Source organism: Sus scrofa, chromosome 12, assembly GCF_054392235.1.
Source record: "Sus scrofa isolate SSC_HxYL_T2T_F1_AM1 chromosome 12, Sscrofa_HxYL_maternal_Yorkshire_Landrace_v2.0, whole genome shotgun sequence".
NCBI classification, from domain to species: domain Eukaryota; kingdom Metazoa; phylum Chordata; class Mammalia; order Artiodactyla; family Suidae; genus Sus; species Sus scrofa.
The window spans coordinates 46312869-46330376 of record NC_139394.1 but is presented as its reverse complement, the minus strand read 5'-3'; the positions used below and the strand labels follow the sequence as shown (position 1 = coordinate 46330376).

The 17508-nt window shown below is 49.8% G+C and overlaps 1 protein-coding gene across 1 annotated transcript in view; it reads right to left on the bottom strand.

The window, feature by feature from the left end:
• Positions 1–17508, bottom strand: part of ASIC2 (acid sensing ion channel subunit 2) — a 276331-nt gene that overhangs the window by 53815 nt on the left and 205008 nt on the right. Inside the window, exon 3 of the mRNA XM_021067438.2 lies at positions 16926–17053. Coding sequence (XP_020923097.2) covers positions 16926–17053 — 128 coding nt within the window. The remainder of the gene's footprint in view (positions 1–16925; positions 17054–17508) is intronic.

The following is a 17508-nucleotide window of genomic DNA, read 5'->3' as shown; positions in this document are numbered from 1 at the left end:
TTGCTATTTCTTGGGCCACTCCTGTGGCATATGGAGGTTCCCAGGCTAGGGGTTGAATCGGAGCTGTAGCCACCGGCCTACGCCAGAGCCACAGCAACTCGGGATCCGAGCCGCGTCTGCAACCTACACCACAGCTCACGGCAACGCCGGATCGTTAACCCACTGAGCAAGGGCAGGGACCGAACCCGCAACCTCATGGTTCCTAGTCGGATTCGTTAACCACTGCGCCACGACGGGAACTCCCCAACTTGTGATTACCGCAGGCCTGGTATATGTTTTTGTCCTTTTAACTATTTGCATTTTTATGGTTAACATACAGAGTTTTGTTTTCGCTTTTGTTTTTGATAACCAGAATATAGTTGGGACTGGCTTTTTTATTCAGTTCCACAATCTACCTTTTAATTGCGATGCTTAAACCATTTTCACGTCATGTGATAGAGTCACGTCTACCAACTTGCTACATGTGTTCTGTTGGTCCTCTTTGTCTCTCTGCTCCCCTTCCCCTCCTGGCTGCCTTTTAGTCGACTGGGTGAGTATTTATTTTCGTGATTGTTAAATATCTTTTGTTGGGTTATTAGCGATAACTTTGTTTTGATAGTTTAGTGGTTGCTCTAGGGGTTATCGTGTATGTCTTTGACTTACAGTGCGCATCTTTAAAAATCCCTATTTAGCTTCAAGTGATATTATAGCACTTCATGTATCATAGAAAAATCTTTTAATAGTCATCTCCCATTTTCCCTCTCTTGGCTTTTATGCTATTGCTGGCATTCTTTTTACTTATACATACATTATAAATGTCCCAATACATCGTTATTATTTAAGCAGTCAGTTATCTTTTAAACTCACTGAAACAATAAAAAATATCTTCTATTTTGACCAGTGTAGTTATTGTTTGTTCATTCCTTTTATGTGAATCCATGTTTTCATTTGCCATCATCTTCCTTTTGCCTAAAGGACTTTCTTTAGTATCTTTCGGAATACAGATCTGCGGGCGATGGATCTGGTGGGACACGGATCTGTTGGGTCTTCAGCTTTTACATGTGTGAAAAAGCCTTTATTTTTGGAAGATAGTTTCAGTGGGTATATGATATCAGATTGACGGTTCTCCATCTTTCAGGACTTGAAAGATATCGATTCACTGTCCTCTTACTTGCTTTGTTTCTGATGAAAAATCTATAGCCATTCTTTTCGTTGTTTCTCTGTATGTTCATGAGTTATTTCTCTCTGGCTGCTTCAAAGGGTTTTATTCCTGATTTTGAGCAATTTTGGTGTAGATTTCTTGAGACTGGGGTTCATTGAGCTTTTCAGATCTCTGGACTTCGAGTTTTCATCAAATTTGGAAAGGTTTTGGCCATCATTTCCTCAAATATTTTTTTCTGCCCTTCCCCTTTCTTAGAAATTCTCCAGATAAACATGTTAGGCAACTTGACATTGCCCTATGGCTCTTCATTAAAAAAAAAAAAATGACACTCTTCATTTAAAAATTTAAAGAATTTTCTCTGTATTTAATTACTATTTCTTCAAGTTAACTACTCTTTTTCTCACATAATATTACTTGAACTAACTTGCTGTTAGTCCCCTTCAGTGTATTCTTCATCTCAGACATTGCAGTTTTTATTTCTAGAAGCTCAATTTGGGTCTTTAAAAAAATATATTCCATGGCCATACTTTGAATGTATGGAATTTATTTATTATTTGCTTATTTTTTTGTTGCTGCAAATGATATTATTTAATCCTTTTTATGGCCGAATAATATTCCATTGTACATATATTACACATCTTCTTTATTCATTCACCTGTCAGTGGACATTTAGGATGCTTCCATGTCTTGGCTCTCGTAAACAGTGCTGCAATGAACATTGGGGTGCGTGTATCTGTTTTAAAAATATATGATGATTTTTATTTTTTCCATTATAGCTGATTTACAGTGTTCTGTCGATTTTCTACTGCACAGCAAAGTGACCCAGTCACACATACATGTATACATTATTTTTTCTCACATTATCATGCTCCATTACAAGTGACCAGACATAGTTCCCAGTGCTATACAGCAGGATTCCATTGCTTATCCATTCCAAAGGCAATAGGTGGCATCTATTAACCCCCAATTTCCAGTCCCTCCCCCTCCCTCTTGGCAACCACAAGTCTTAAACATGTGGAATTTAGTTATAACTACTCTAATGACCTCATTGGCTATTTTTCACATGTGTTAGTTCTGGGTTGGTTTCAATGGATTGATCATTTTTTCCATTATAAATCATAGCTTCATGCTTCTTTGTGTCTGGTAATATTTGATTGGATGCCAGACATGGTGAAATTTTTGTGTCAGATACTTTTGTAATCCTTTAACTTTTCTCGAGCTTTGTTCTGAGACACATTTAAGTTCCTTGATGATAGTCTGACCTTTTTGGGTTTCCCTTGGGATTTGTAAGGTGGAAGCGGAGTAGCTTTTCGTCTGGGACTAATTAGTCCCCACGACTGATGCAAGACCCTTGTGGATACCTTTCCCCAAGTCTCAGGATTATGAGGGTTTCCAGGTTGGTGGGTAGGAACTGGCACCATCCCCAGCTCTGTGTGAGTGATAGGCACGGCTCCCGCTAACCCTGGTGGGTCATTCTTTCCCTGGCCTTGGGTAGTTTTCTCACATACAGAGCCCAATCAGGAGCCTGAATTCGGAAGGGGGACCTGCTATGGCTCCTCGGCATCCTCTCTGTACTGTCCTCTCTTCTCTGATGTTCTGTCCTGTGAACTCTAGCTGCCTTGGTCTTTCTGGACCCTCAGTAATATGTCCTTATTCAGGGCACCCATGAGGCTCTGCTGGGGCTCCCCTTGCAGGCACTGTGGCCTGGACACTCTCTGAAGGATGTAAGCTGGGGGCAGGCATTGGACTCAACATTTCTGCCTCCCGCTCTCTGGGATCACTGATTGCTCTTTGTTGTCTAGTATTCAGAACTCTCGAAAACTGTCGTTTCATATACGTCATCTTTCTTGCTGTAGTTGTTTTTGGTTGTTTTAGGTGGGAGAATAAACCTACTCTGTTACCACATCTCAACACCAGGCTCACTCTACCACTATTATTTTTTCTTTTGTGGTTGCCCTGGGTCACATGGAATTCCCGGGCCAGGGATCGGATCTCAGCGGCAGTTGCAACTTACACCACAGCTGCGGCAACGCTGGATCCTTTAACCCACTGTGCTGGGCCGGGGATCAAACCTGCATCCTGGCACTACAGAGACGCCACCGATCCTGTTGTGCCACAGTGGGAATACCAGGGCTTAACTGCTTTCCCCAAGTAAACAGCAGATTTGAAACAGGTGTGCCTGACTCACGGTCATCGCCTCTCCATGCAGAAGAGACTGATGGGGCCCCTTCCCAACTGAAGTACTGGCATAGTTATCACCAAACCTGATTCTCTCAAGAGCCAAGTGAGATAAACGGGCATTAGTAGCCCATTGGACAGGTAGAGAGTCTGAGGCTCAAAGAGGTGTAGTGAGGGGCCTGCCCATAGCTACCTAGAAGGTGAATGGCAGAGTCAGGTTTATGACCAGGGCCTCTGTTCTCCACTCTGGGGCTGCATCTGTTGCTTCCTCTCTCCCTGCGAGGCAGCAGGCAGGGAGCTCAGCCTTCATTCCTGCTCTCTAATGACACACGCATCTCCCCGCTAGGGAGAGGATGAATAATCCCATTTGCTGGTAGGAAACACACAGGAAAGCAGTGCCACAGTGAATATAGTCCCAGGCGGGCCCCTCATGCTGCCTCAATGCATGGCACGTACAGTACCCTCAAGCCTGTGCTTTGTGACGGTTGCCATGGTGTGTGGACAAGACAGGAGTGTGTTTCCTTGGAAAATTTCAAGTGTCACCTCCTCCTTTCCCCTAGGACCAATTGAAGAAACGGGTGAGCCCGGGGGAACAGCCATGATAAGAGCGATGTGTGCTACCCATCGGGAAGTGGGTTGTCATCATGGAGTGGCTTCTTAAAAGCTTGTGAGGTCCAGCAACATGGATCACAGGCAAAGAGAAGGTGGCATCAGAGAGAGATGTGGAGCTCCGAAATGGCTTCTTCTTAATTGCGGGTCCCAGTTCCTCTTGGTGGCCAGGGATTCTGCCCCCCACGTTGTCTTAGGCCTGGCTCCCTTGGTGGCCTGTGAGCTTGGCACAGGCTGAGGGAAGGCGCACAGGCTTTGGAAGCTGAAAGGTCTGGGTTTGGTATCTCAGTCGCGGAGAGGTGCTCTCCACAACTCTCTGCGTTACTAAGCCTCAGTTTCCCTATCTGTGAGATGGGCATAGGGAAGCGCAAGGCAAGGCAGTCATGATGAGGCAGCCTGGAGAAAGTGGCTGGCCCGCAGTGCTCACTCACAACCACTGTCATCCCCCAGGGTCCTACGGGTCTAAGAGCAAAGAATGATGGTGTCCACTAGGGCAGCTCGACTCAGGGAACTGCGATGGAACGCTACCACTGACGCCAAGGCCATCTCCAGGCAAGAGGAGATGCTCAGGGGAAGTGATAGGGGCGGATGAAACGACAGAACAAAATCCAAGTCCAGAGAATGCACTGGATAGAGACGATGGTGGGAACCTGCCCCACCCAAAGCCCTTCTCAGAAGACAACCATGGGCTTTGGGCAAGCAGAGATTATGAAGAGGCAAAGCCATGTGTGAAGTGTGAGTGGGGTTAGGAAGCCCGCCCGCAGAAAGACAGCGAGCGCGGATGGAGAGACGCAAGGCTGTCCCGTGTGGCCTCCGAAAGGAGAGCGAAAGAGTGATAAGGAGGGATGAACTGGGGGAGGGGAGGGGGGAGGGGAGGGGGGAAGGGGAGGAAGGGGAGGGGAGGGGCAGAAAGGAGAGAGGACAAGACAAAGCAAGGGAGACACACGATCATATGGAGTAAGAAGAGGGCAGCTCCCTGGTTTGGGTTCCAGAGGCCACGCGCTGTGTCCTCGGGGCTCTCGGGCAGCCCTTCTGCAGCCTTCAGCAACCATGGCCATTTTTCCTTGTTTTACCCTCCGAGGAGATCTGCTCCTTGCACCCCGCAAAGTCCTAACAGCACACAGGGAGCAAACAGCAAGGAGAGAGGCCAGAGCCTAACCACGCCTTCCTCCAAGTGGGGTTCTATGGGTTATTTCTTCCTAGTTGTCTGTCCTCCCTGCCAATTCTTGTACACACACGGCTGTAAGATCTTGCTGGCCCACAGGACCTGTGGCCGCTGCTGTTGGCTCTTTTTCGAGTCTGTGTTGGCCCTGCCTCCTCTCTCTCCTTTTTGGAGTCATGGTGCCTGTGCTGAATTCATATCTGTGTCGTACCTTCCCCTTTCCCCAGACCTTCTAGTAAGTTCCTTTTCCTGAGCTGACCTTCCTTCCCCTACACCTGGGGCTTTGCACCACACCTATGCAGGGAGGGGGAGGCCTTATTCCATGTCTGAGTTCCTCTCTCTCTGAGTTCCTCAGAGCCTGTCCTGTTCTCCCAGACAGAATAAAGCAGAACACTCCAGGGCCACTTTTTCTCTTTTCCTTTTTTTTTTTTCTTTTTTTTTTTTAGGGCTGCACCCACAGCATATGGAGGTTCCCAGGCTAGGGGTTGAACCAGTGTTATAGCCTCTGGCCTATGCTATAGCCATAGCAATGCCAAATCCAAGCTACATCTGCGACCTATACCACAGCTCACGGCAATATTGGATCCTTAACGCACTGATCGAGGCCAGGGACTGAACCTGTGTCCTTATGCATAGCAGTCAGATTTGTTTACACTGAGCCACAACGGGAACTCCCGAAGGTGGTATTTCTAAATGGGTAGTGTTCCAGGCTCTGGTGTCAAGCTGATCCTGATTCCAAGCTTGTACCACTTCCTGGCTGTGTGTCTTTGGCAAGTGTCTTAACTTCTCTGTGCTCCAGTGTTACTTTCTGTGAAATGGTTTCCAATCATTTCTACCTTCTTAGATTTGAGAGGCACACCTGAGGTGGTGGGGATGATGCATTTAGAAAGGTTCTGGACTCAATAAATACCAATTCTGATTCCTTGAAAGTCCAGCAGGATCCCAGGCACTGTGGTTTTCAATCTTTTCCGCAGAGTGATGCCTCCTATGTGGCTGTGTCCCCTCTGAGAGGTGGGAGGACCTGCTTGTGCTCTTTTATCACTGAGGCTCCCAAAGTGGCCGAGTTCAGCCACCTCTCCTCCATCGGCCATCACCAAGCACCAGAGTGTCCCCGTCATCCTTTACCCTTTGGGTCACAGGAGCAGCTGCTTCCAATAGTGGTTCTGGGGCTTGACCTCACGAGCAGCCTGACTGCTCTGGCTGGAGCACCCCTACCCTGGCCGGGTCTGCTCCTGCTGCTGGCTCTCCCCAGGCCTTTTCTTTTTTTTTTTGCCTTTTTGTCTTTTTTTTTCTAGGGCCGCACCCGAGGCATATGGAGGTTCCCAGGCTAGGGGTCCAATTGGAGCTGTAGCTGCTGGCCTACGCCAGAGCCACAACAACGCGGGATCGGAGCCGCGTCTGCGACCTACACCACAGGTCACAGGAATGCCGGATCCTTAACCCACTGAGCAAGGCCAGGGATCGAACCAGCAATCTCATGGTTCCTAGTCGGATTTGTTAACAACTTTTCTTACAGGTTTGGGGGGCTGAGTTCAGTTCAATACGCATTGATGAGCCCTCATTGTGTACTGAGCACTGGGGCGGGCGCGGGGACACCCCCAGGCCTGGGTCTCAGTCCTAGAGACAGATGAGTGGGAAGGACCTGTAATTATGGGACCTGTAGCCCTCATGGTGAGGCAGAGAGAAGATGTCAAGCTCAGAGTGGGGACAAAAACTGAGAGTGGGGACATCCCTGTGATGCCCACTTGAGGCAGGGGAGAGGAGAGAGTCATTTTAGGGGCTATGGACTGGATAAGGAGAGCTGTCCATCTAATCAAATTCAATCCTGTCCAGCCTACTGGGCTAATTAAACCCATCCCACGTGGATGAAGGACCAGCAGGATCCCAGGCACTGTGGTTTTCAATCTTTGAGAACTGTGCCCTTCGGCCCCAGCTGAGGGCTGAATCGCAGCTGCAGCTGCTGGCCCACGCCACAGCCACAGCAACGTGGGATCCAAGCCACATCTTCGACCTGTGCCACAGCTTGCAGCAACTCCAGATCCTTAAGCCACTGAGAGAAGCCAGAGAGGTGAAACAGCACCCTTACAGAGACAACATTGGGGCTTTAACCCACTGAGCCACAGCAGGAACTCTGATGGGCACTTTTTTTTTTTAAACTTCAAAACCAGGCAAAAATCTGTACACAAATTGCTCTTCCTGGAAGAAATACTTTAGAGCCTTTCCCTGTGGCCTCTGCCTGTGCCAGGAGCAGAACCAGGGGCTGGAGGAGGATGCCTGCTGGGGAAGGTGTCGCAGGACCAGCCTGGCGTGGCGGCCTGCCCTTGGCTGGAGGGAGCAGCACCCCCACCCCTGGATGTGAGCTTGTCTGTTCGATGCTGGGTCCAAACGAGAAAACATATTTGTAAATAGCTGCATGATGCACGTTTTAAAAAACGGCACAATTAATACGTGAATACACTAGTGCATGCTGGATATTCCAAAGATCCAGAAAAAGCGAAGAATCTTGCACATTCACTTCGGTTCTTTTCCTCTGAGCAGCTGTCAGTATTTTTTACATTCTCCAGAATTTAAAATTCTCCGGAATTTTTCTGCGTGCTACCATGCATACATGTGCATTTATAAAGACATGGTTTAGTTTAGCGTGGGGGTGTTCTGAACACAAATGAGACCACACTGCATATATCGTTCTGACTTGCTTTTTTCACTTACCATCATGTCTTGGAAATGTCCCCTAAGGGACCACCAGGGCTTCCTCACCCATTTTAACTGCTGCAGGGGGCAGGGGAACGCGAGGCATTGGCCCTCCTTGATGGAATCATTCTCCACTTGCTGAACATTGAAATTGTTTCTAAAGGTTTGCTCTTCCAAACAGTGCTGCGTAAAAGATCTCCGTCCGTGCTCCCTGCGGGACCTGGGTAAGGATGACTTTAGGGCAGATTCCAAGAAGGGAAGTTGCTCCATCGAAGCGGAGGTGTGCTTTTTTATTTGAATGGATGCTGCCGAGTCCCCGCCCACCTCGCTACCCAAGGGCTCTACCAGTTTCCACGCCCTCAACAGCTGTCTCGTCTGCCTTCTCCAGAGACGGGTGGCCTCTTTTCTGGAGTCCCACTTCCCTTCTGCTTGTTCCTTTTATGGTCTTCTTGGCCAAATGCCATCTTCCTAGCCTTTGTCACCTAATTTGCATCAAACGACTGGCAGTGCTATCTTTATTTATGTAATTTTTTGGCTGCGCCTGAGGTATGCAGTCATTCCTGGACCAGGGATAGAACCCATACCATAGCAGCGACAACACTGGATCCTTAACCACCAGGCCCACCAGGGAACTCCTGAGAGTGCTGTCTTAAAACATAAGGCAGATAAATTGGGGAGTGATGACACTCACTCACTTAGAATGATTTTTTTTGTTGTTGTTGTTCCACAATACTCTGGGCTGCAGGGTTGGGAGCCATGCATTCACCAATACTGATCCACTCCGCAATTAATTAATAACTCATTCTTTGATCGACAGCGTTAGGCTCTGTGCTAGTTGCTCGGCGTCCTTGCCTTCAGAGAGCATACCCTCCTCCACAGAGCAAGACATGCAAAGAACTCGGGTTATTTAGGGAAATTTATACTCCCAGCCAGCAGACTGTCATGAAAATGTTTCCAAAGCAAAAAGATGAGAAGTCTCAATAGGTAAGAAACCAGAGCTGCTTTGGGGCTAGACTAACAGGTTATCACTGAGATTTACTCGCCCACAGTGAGTGATTCGAGGGGCTCTCCAGCCTGCTTGTCACCACGTAAACAAGCACAAAGATTTCTCCATCTCCGGAGGGTAACCGTTGTTGTCACGCGTGAAGGAGGAGGGGAGAAGTAGGAAGGAGATCCCTTTCCCAGCCCCCTTCCCCGTGCCCTTCCTAAGAGTGTGGCCATCAGCAGGACCACTTCATTCATTCATTCATTCTGGCTGCTATTTCTTTTCCTTTCCTTTCTTTTCTTTCTCTCTTTTTTTTTTTTTTTTTTTTGTCTTTTTGCTATTTCTTTGGGCCGCAGCATATGGAGGTTCCCAGGCTAGGGGTCCAATTGGAGCTGCAGCCACCGGCCTACGCCAGAGCCACAGCAACGCGGGATCCGAGCCGCGTCTGCAACCTACACCACAGCTCACGGCAACGCCGGATCGTTAACCCACTGAGCAAGGGCAGGGACAGAACCCGCAACCTCATGGTTCCTAGTCGGATTTGTTAACCACTGCGCCACGACGGGAACTCCTTGGCTGCTATTTCTAAAAGATCTGTGTGTGACTATCTTCTACCTTTCCAGGAGGCAAGAAAAAGCTTTCAGCCTGCGTACGGAGGTCTCCTCTCCAGGTTTTGTCCCCCCCTCTTATAAAACCAAACCCACACCAAGACAACCATGCTTAACCAAGACCACTGCACTCAGAGTTCAGAGGCTGCTCGTGACTCAAGAGAGAATGGGATACTGGGTGTCAGGACACAACCAAAGATTGTCATCATTTATTGTCTCCTGAGGAAGATGAAGTGGGGGAGTCAGCAGACAGTAGGCTGCCTTTCCTCTGCTGGGTCTGAGGAGGAAATACGCCATTGAGAGATAGGCAACCGGCTTCTGATGTCAGAGGCAGTGCAGAGAGGATCCCGGAGAAGCGAGTTCTGCCCTGGTGGATGCTCGTGACAGTGGGTACCACCAAGGGTCTAGACTTTGGACCCAGACTGGCGCTGCCATATCCGTTAGTACCACTGTGCACGTATCACCTTTCCCCCTAAGCACTCAGTAAGAAGAGATAAGTACACAGATGATTATAATGTGTAAATTTTATGTTCTCAGTGCTAAAGACTTGAATTCAGTGACATCATCTCTGAAGGCTAAGCAGAGCTTAAATGGATGGTAAATGAATGAAGGTAGCCTTCAGAGATCATCCTACAACACTCCATCCATCCATCCCTCCATCTGAGAACGACTAAGACCGCATCGTTCTCCTTAACAACATACGGGGGGCAGACGACACAGACACATACAGCTCTTAATCTGTGATTGATTTTCTGCTGCTCCCGCTAGACTGTAAGCTGAGAAGAACCAGCTTAGTCCTGTCTTTCGCTGTATCCCTCATGGCACATTGTAGATACTCCATAAACGAATGAGTCAGCAGGAAGCTCAAGGAATGGGGCAGGGAGGCTCATGGCCCGTGTAGAGGGCAGTGCATGGACCTGGGGCGGGGCGGGGCGGGGGCGCTGCTGGAGAAGGTGAGAGCTGGAGCCGGGATGCGGCACTTGGATTTTATTCTCGAGGTTGGGAAAGATACTAATGGGCATCAAGCCGGAGACTGAGATGATGAAGTAGGCTCTCTGCGTGTCTCTTTCATGCATTCATTTATTCATGTATTCAATACAGTCTATCAAGGATCTTCTGTGATGTCAGGCTCCGTCTCAAATGCCGAAATACAAAGAACGGAAATAAGATAGAGTCCGAGTCGCAAAGAACTCACAATCTGGCGCGGAGAGAGATAAGTAAACAGATGATTATAACGTGTGAATTTTATGCTGGCGATTCACACGGAATCCTCCAGGGTGGCTTTCTGGGGGAGGGAACATGAGCGCCGAGTCTCAAAGGACACATACAAATGAAGTAAAGAGAGGGTGGGAAGGGTGTTGCTGGCTGCGGGAGAGCGAGGAGAGAGCATGGGATGCTTGGGAATAACTGCGCACAGCTTAGGAGACTCGGGGCTCCGCGTGGGAGGCCGGGGGAGGAGAGAGAGAGAGAGAGATGCTGCCAAAAGGTAGGTAGGGATCAGAACAGAAAGGGCTGTGAAGAGGCTCCTGGGCTTTATCCTCGAGGAAACGAGGGAGGGAGATGCTCAGATCTGTTTTTCAGGAAGATCGTGTTGAGGCAGAGAATGGATTGGAGAGGGACAAGGTGAGCGAGCCACAGGGAGACCTGCAAGGCAGGAGAGGAACCATAAAGGACTAAATTAAAGTCCCGTCAGGGTGGAGGCACCTATTGAGCACTTGCTGTATGCCCGAACTGTTCTGAGCATGCATAACTCACCTAGTCCTCTAGTTCCCTCTGAAACAGGACCTGTCATTAGCCCCATTTTATGGATGAGGAAGTGAGGCACAGGGTCACCATCCAGAGAATGTGTATGTGTCCTGAGGCCATTTACAGGGTTGGAGGATCTAGGGGGAGCAGCAGTTTGGGGGTGGAGGTGTGCGGTGGAGGGTGAGTTCCATTTAGACTGTTGTGTTTGAGATGCCCACAGGGACGCGTTCGACTGCACCTGGCTGGCTACATCTGGGGCTCAGGAAAGACATCTGGGCTGGGGGTAGCGATCTGAAAAGTCCGGGCGAAGGGCACGCTCGTTCAAGGAGACTGCGGAGGTGGACAAGTCAAAACCAGCGTCCCAGGCGCCCTTCGTCTCAGGGGTGAACAGAGAACGAACTGCTTATAAAGATGAGCCGGTGGAACGGGCAAAGCGGCGAGAAGGAAACCAGACCAGAGCTGGGAGCAGAGTGTTTCGGGGGCAGGGGGTGGCGAGGCCAAGCGTTCCGGTGCTGCTGAGAAACTGGGTGGGATGGAGTGCAGAGAGTCCTCACCGACAGAGATGGGGTTTGGCCACAAAGACTTCCTGGGTGTCCTTGATGGAGAAGGGTTTCAGTGGGACGCTGGAGGTGGGCTGGGAAAGGGAGGAGAGGAAGTAGAGAGAAGCAGGTCTAGAGACCTCTTTGGAGACTCTTGGGAAGGGAAGGAGCGGGAGGAACAGCCAGGCAGAGAGGAGGCAGGATGGAGGGATTTAATTTCCTTCTAAGACTTGAGTGTGTTTTATGTGGATCCATTTTGGGTTTCCCCCAACAGAGCTGAGCACATTGGCTCATCCCAGCCAAGAATGACTTCTTTGAAGGACCCCTCTCCTCCCTCCTCCACCCCCTGTCATCGCCTCCACATGGATAAAAACAAACTCTCGCTGGGGAGGGAAAAAAAGGGTGAAAACCTGACTCTTGGCAAAACCATCTGGGGGATCTGAAGATACGGCTCCCTTAGAGGCTGAGCGGCAATGAGTGCTGAAGTAGCCAAGCTCGTCAATGATTAATTGATTCTTATTTTCATCTATTTATGGGAAACACTATTCCCTGTTGGTGAGGGAAGACTGGCCACCTGGCAGGCTCTCCCGCCCTCTGGTGGCTCCCTGGCGCTTCTGGAGCAGAAGTGGAGGGTGCCATGTTTGTGCGGCTCTGGCTTTGACAATTTTGGAAGCTGCACGAGGCATGTGCAACAAATTCTCTCCCCTGCCTTGAAAAGCACAACGGGGCAAGTCTCCCTTTCTAATGGGGCCCACAAAGCATATCAAGGGCCGCGGATCTGGGCTGTCAGATTGACAAATGAGTCTCCTCTTTTGAACGTCAACTTGGGAAGTTGTCCTTGGAAGCTTGAGAGGAGCTGTTAAAAGCAGTTGGCGGGCACCCCACCCCACATCTGGGCCTTTTGAATTAGGGGTAGAGTGGGGGATGCTCTTTCTCGCTGTGAGCCACGGGTAGGATTTCCTCCAAATGTTGGAGATGTGGCCAAAGGCAAAGGCTTAGGCTTCTGCAGGAGCCAACTGTGCTCACACAGCGACCTAACTGGGGCCGGCAGGACCCATTCGTGTCTGCCCTGGGTCTTCACAGCCCCCAAATGGCTAGTGGGCAGCTTCTCAGTGCAGCCCAAGTAAGGACACAACACAGAGTTTAGGTTGTGGGACTGGAACCCTTCTCATTCTCAATGGCTCCAAACGGGTAGTGGCAGGTGTCTTGGTGAGAAAGATACGCCTCCCGGCAGTGACGGCCAACCCCTGGGTGACCTTGGTATCGCTCCCCAAGGTATCACTGAGACCCTCCAATATAAACCCAGGGCCCTGTTTTCTAGAAAACCTTCTGAACAATGAGGCTGGAGACCAACTAACTGCTCAGGGTCTCCTGATTCATTCTTAGTCCTACCAAGAAGAATGGGCAAGGTAGTTTAAGGAAGTTTTTTTTTTTTTTTTTTTTTTTTTTTAAGGGCCACATCCGCGGCATATGGAAGTTCCCGGGCTAGAGGTGGAATTGGAGCTGCAGCTGCCAACCTACACCACGGCCACAGCAACGCCAGATCTGAGCCACATCTGCGACCTACACTGCCGCTCATGGGAGCACTGGATCCTCAACCCACTGAATGAGGCCAGGGATCGAACCCAGATCCTCATGGATACTAGTCAGGTCCTTAACCCGATGAGCCACTACAGGAACTCCAAGCACTGCCACTTGTAACAGAGATGAGGTTGATGGGGAAACAAGCCCCAATTTCAGAAATGTCAAAACGTGGAAAAAAAAATGCATCCTAGAATCAACATTTGAGAACTAGGGGCAGCTGGACAGGTTAGTACTGATGGCAGAGCGAGAACATACAAATGGGGGCCAATCTCCAAATTATACTCGGCTTAATATTAGTTAATGATTAGTTCTTTCTTTGTGAAAGAAACCACTAACACGCAGGCTCTGAGAGGACAGATGGTAGATCCGTGTTGACCATCCCTGTATCCCCACCTCCTTGCTCATAGTAGGTGTTCAACAAATATTTCCTCGACAAATACATAAAACCAAGCCCCGTCATAAAACACGCGGCGAGCCCAGAAAAAAGAAATCATTCATAATTCTCCCACCGTGGGTATTTTGCCTTATTTCCTTTGAGTCTTATATCCTATGAATATGCTCTTTTATATACATGTAAACATAATGTATTATTAGATTTCGCTCCGGGATGTGTTTTTGTATTTCTCTATTAATATGAACGGAATGATGCAATGAGATGGCGCAGAAATGCTTTGAAGACTGTAAAATGTTTAACCAAATATCTTACCATTAGTTATAATAACCCATAGCGATGCTAATACGAATGAAGCTGCTTTTCTGAACATCGACTTCAAAGCTAACAACGAATTTGTCTTCTGAAGCTAGGAATATATTCTGTTCCCTGTCGCCACAGGGAGTCCCTCGGTTTCACGTGGGGAAGAGAAAGAGACTTAAGGGTTCTGAGACGCATCAGCTCCAGCTTCCCACCCGGTCCAGAAATTCCTTGGGTGTCACTAAGAGAGAGGCAGTGAGGATGGGAGAGCATGGAACTCCGACGACACAGACCGATGACACGGCAGCCCACAGAGAGCAGCATCCTTTTTTCCAACCACTGCCAGGGGCGAGGTGGGGACCTGGTAGGTTTCAAGGAAGGCTGTTCACGTCCTCTGTGTGACAGCAGCAATGCAGACACAGGAGAGGTCACCACAGGTGCGTCATTCGAGACCCATGTGGCGGTTACAGTCAGCACCCTACAGAGTCCGACTTGCCTTGCACAACTAGCCCCAAATTCACCTTTCACGAGTGAAGGAACTGATGGGCACACTGAGTCTAACCCGTGCCCAGCTCCCTGAAGGGAGGCGGGTTGATTCGCATCACACCCAGACGTGAGGATTGACCACGATTATCTCCTTGGCTGGACTCCTCCGCGTCCTCCTCTCCACCCGCCCTCAACCTTGACCTCTAAAGGCTTGGACCAAACTCATACGGTTTCTACCAGCTCAACGCCAAATCCCTGGGGTGACCCCCAGCCCCCTTAAAGAACTCGAGGCTGCCCAAAGAACTTTCTGTTGGTTGGTTCCTGCCAACACCCGTCACCCTGTCTCTGCGGGAGGAAGAGCCTAACGGTGATGGGGTCCTATGAACAAACTCGGGTGGACTCAAGGACTAACTCCCTACCTTCCTGCATTTTTTTTTCATCTCCCAGATTCTGCTCAAGCACCCTCTCTTCCCTGACCTTGACCCCTCATTTTCCCTTTGAAACGCCACGTGCCTTCCACACACACTGAAGTTGAGTTCCGTTCACACTGAACCCTGTTCCCCACCGCAGTGGTATATCACTGATGAATCTGCCCTTAATGCTTTAACTAGCGAACCGCTTAGTTTATCTCTGATGGTATTCGCAGGCTGGCTATTACGCCAGGCTAATAGCTTGGGCTCCAGACTCTTTGCATACCTTGACCTGTTAGTCTCTGTTCTGACTCTTCCTGACTCAAATTCTCAGCCCTGAACTTGGCTCCCTGCTGTCTGCTTCGGGTCCTCCCCGCCTCTGTTCTGAAGGATGATGTTTTCTGGTTGCACCACGAGGCTCCCAGCTTGCACACTCTGGCACACTCCACTTCTGCCCACACAGCCTGCCTCGATCTCTGGGGCAACCTCCCAGCCTCCTCTACCCGAGCTGCAAAGTCGCCATCCCCCTCTCCCCTCACTATGTGCTCCAGTGGAGGCTGACCTTGGCCTTTGGCAATGGCCCAGGTGTCAAGTACAGGGAATAGTTCGTGAGGCCCAGAAATGCTTTCCCAGAGACTCAAAAATACTGCTCGCTTAGAGATTTTTTTTTTCTTTTTTTGTTTTAGGGCTGCAGGCTAGGGGTCAAATCAGAGCTGCAGCTGCCAGCCTATGGCACAGCCACAGCAACACTGAGCAACCTACGCCACAGCTTTCAGCAACGCCAGGTCCTTAACCCACAGAGTGAGACCAGGGATCAAACCTGTGTCCTCATGGCTACTACGTTGGGTTTTTTTTTTTTTTTTTTAATGGTTGGTTTACAATGTTCTGCCAATTTCTGCTATGCAGCAAAGTGACCCAGTTACACACACATACATTCTTTTTCTCACATTATCCTCCATCCTGATCCATCACAAGTAATCAGATATAGTTCCCTGTGCTATATGGCAGGTTCCCATTGTCCACTCACTCCAAATGCAATAGTTTACATCTGTTAACCCCAGACTCCCAATCCATCCCATTCCCTCCCCCTTCCCCCAGCACTATGTCAGGTTCTTAACCCGCTGAGCCACAGCGGGAACTCCTCACTTAGAGATTTAAAGCCAGTTTCCAGTGCAATGGCTAAGGAGCTGAGATCAGTACCAGACAAAAGATGATTTGGGCCAAATTTTAAAAACAAGCTGAGCTCCTACGTTGCCAACTTCGCATCGTTTTGCAGACCACTCCTGCACCGTCCTCCGGATTCTCCCACCCCCACCGCCTGGAGCGGGGCTCCCTGTCACTCATGCCCTCCCTCTGAGCTCCAGGCCACCCAGAGCAAATTGTCTTGGGTGACCTGGTTTAGCGTCCACTCAGAGTCACGGTCTCTCCAGCTTTTATTCCAGGCAGACCAGGGGATAAGAGAGGCAACCCCCTGTCTCTACAGTCCTGCTTTGAGACCTCATCCCCACTGAGAAGCTGCAAATGTCACATCTGTGCCTGTCTTCACTCCACCAACACGTGGCGTTGGCGTAGCCGTCCTGGCGGGCTGGGAGGACCCCTCCCCTGGTGTTAAATCAGAGAGTGGACGAAGCGGGAGGAGGCTTCTTTCCACCTGAACTCTGTGGTGCCCTGTGCCTGTCCCTTCGCACAGCCACTTTGCACCGTATTAACACAAGTGATGAAACGTACCAAACTCTGGCTAACAGGTTCCCTTAGCACGCACTGTCTTCCCACCCCGCTCTCATAAAGATTTTTTTCCCCCAGAGTTCCAGCAAAAAAACAACCAACCAACCAATTCATGAAAAAGAAAATAAGCTGGGCGTCTTTCACACCTCGTTTCAGGAACCAACAGGCAATAGAGGAGAAGTGGCTTATGGAGGTTAAGCTGGTACCTTTCTCCACTTTCAGGCTGAGTCTCTTGACTGAGCCCAGCCCCGCTCCAGCCTCCTGGGTGGACTGAGAGGCTTCCCGGAGTGGAAATCCTATTTCTCTTCCTCACGAGGCAGGCACCGGGAGAGGCTGAGGACCATGGGTTCAGAGAGCCCAGGCGACTTACCCTCTGCTCCTGTGTGGCCACGAAAGTCTGGAACCCTGGCGCCACCCCAAAGCCCAGCTCTTGGATGAAAGGCGGCTCAGACTGACTGTGGATCTGAACCTTCACGCCTGCTTCAAACGTCGTTTCCTCTGAAAGAACAAAGATGGACAGAGCCACGGGTCAGTGACGGCAGATGCTCGTGGGGTCCTGGGATGGAAAAGCTCAAAGGGATGCGGGACAGGCCTCCGCAGAGGGCAGGATGACGGCCTCCAGAGATGTGCGCATCCTGATTCCTGGCAGGAGTGCCTATGTTACCCGACACGGGCGAAAGGGGCGCTGCCCATGTAACTAAGGATCTGGGGGTGGGAGACCGCCCTCGGGTACCCAGGTATCCACTGTGATCACGAGGGTCCCTACCAAAGGGAGGCAGGAGGATCAGAGTCAGAGAGATGGGAAAATGCGATGCCGCTGGCTTTGAAGAGGGAGGAAGGGACTACATGCCGAGGCCTGTCGGCAGCATCCAGAAGCTAGAAAAGGCAAGGGAGTGGATCTTCCCCGAGAGCCTCTAGAAGGAGGGCAGTCCTGCTGACACCTCGAAACCCAT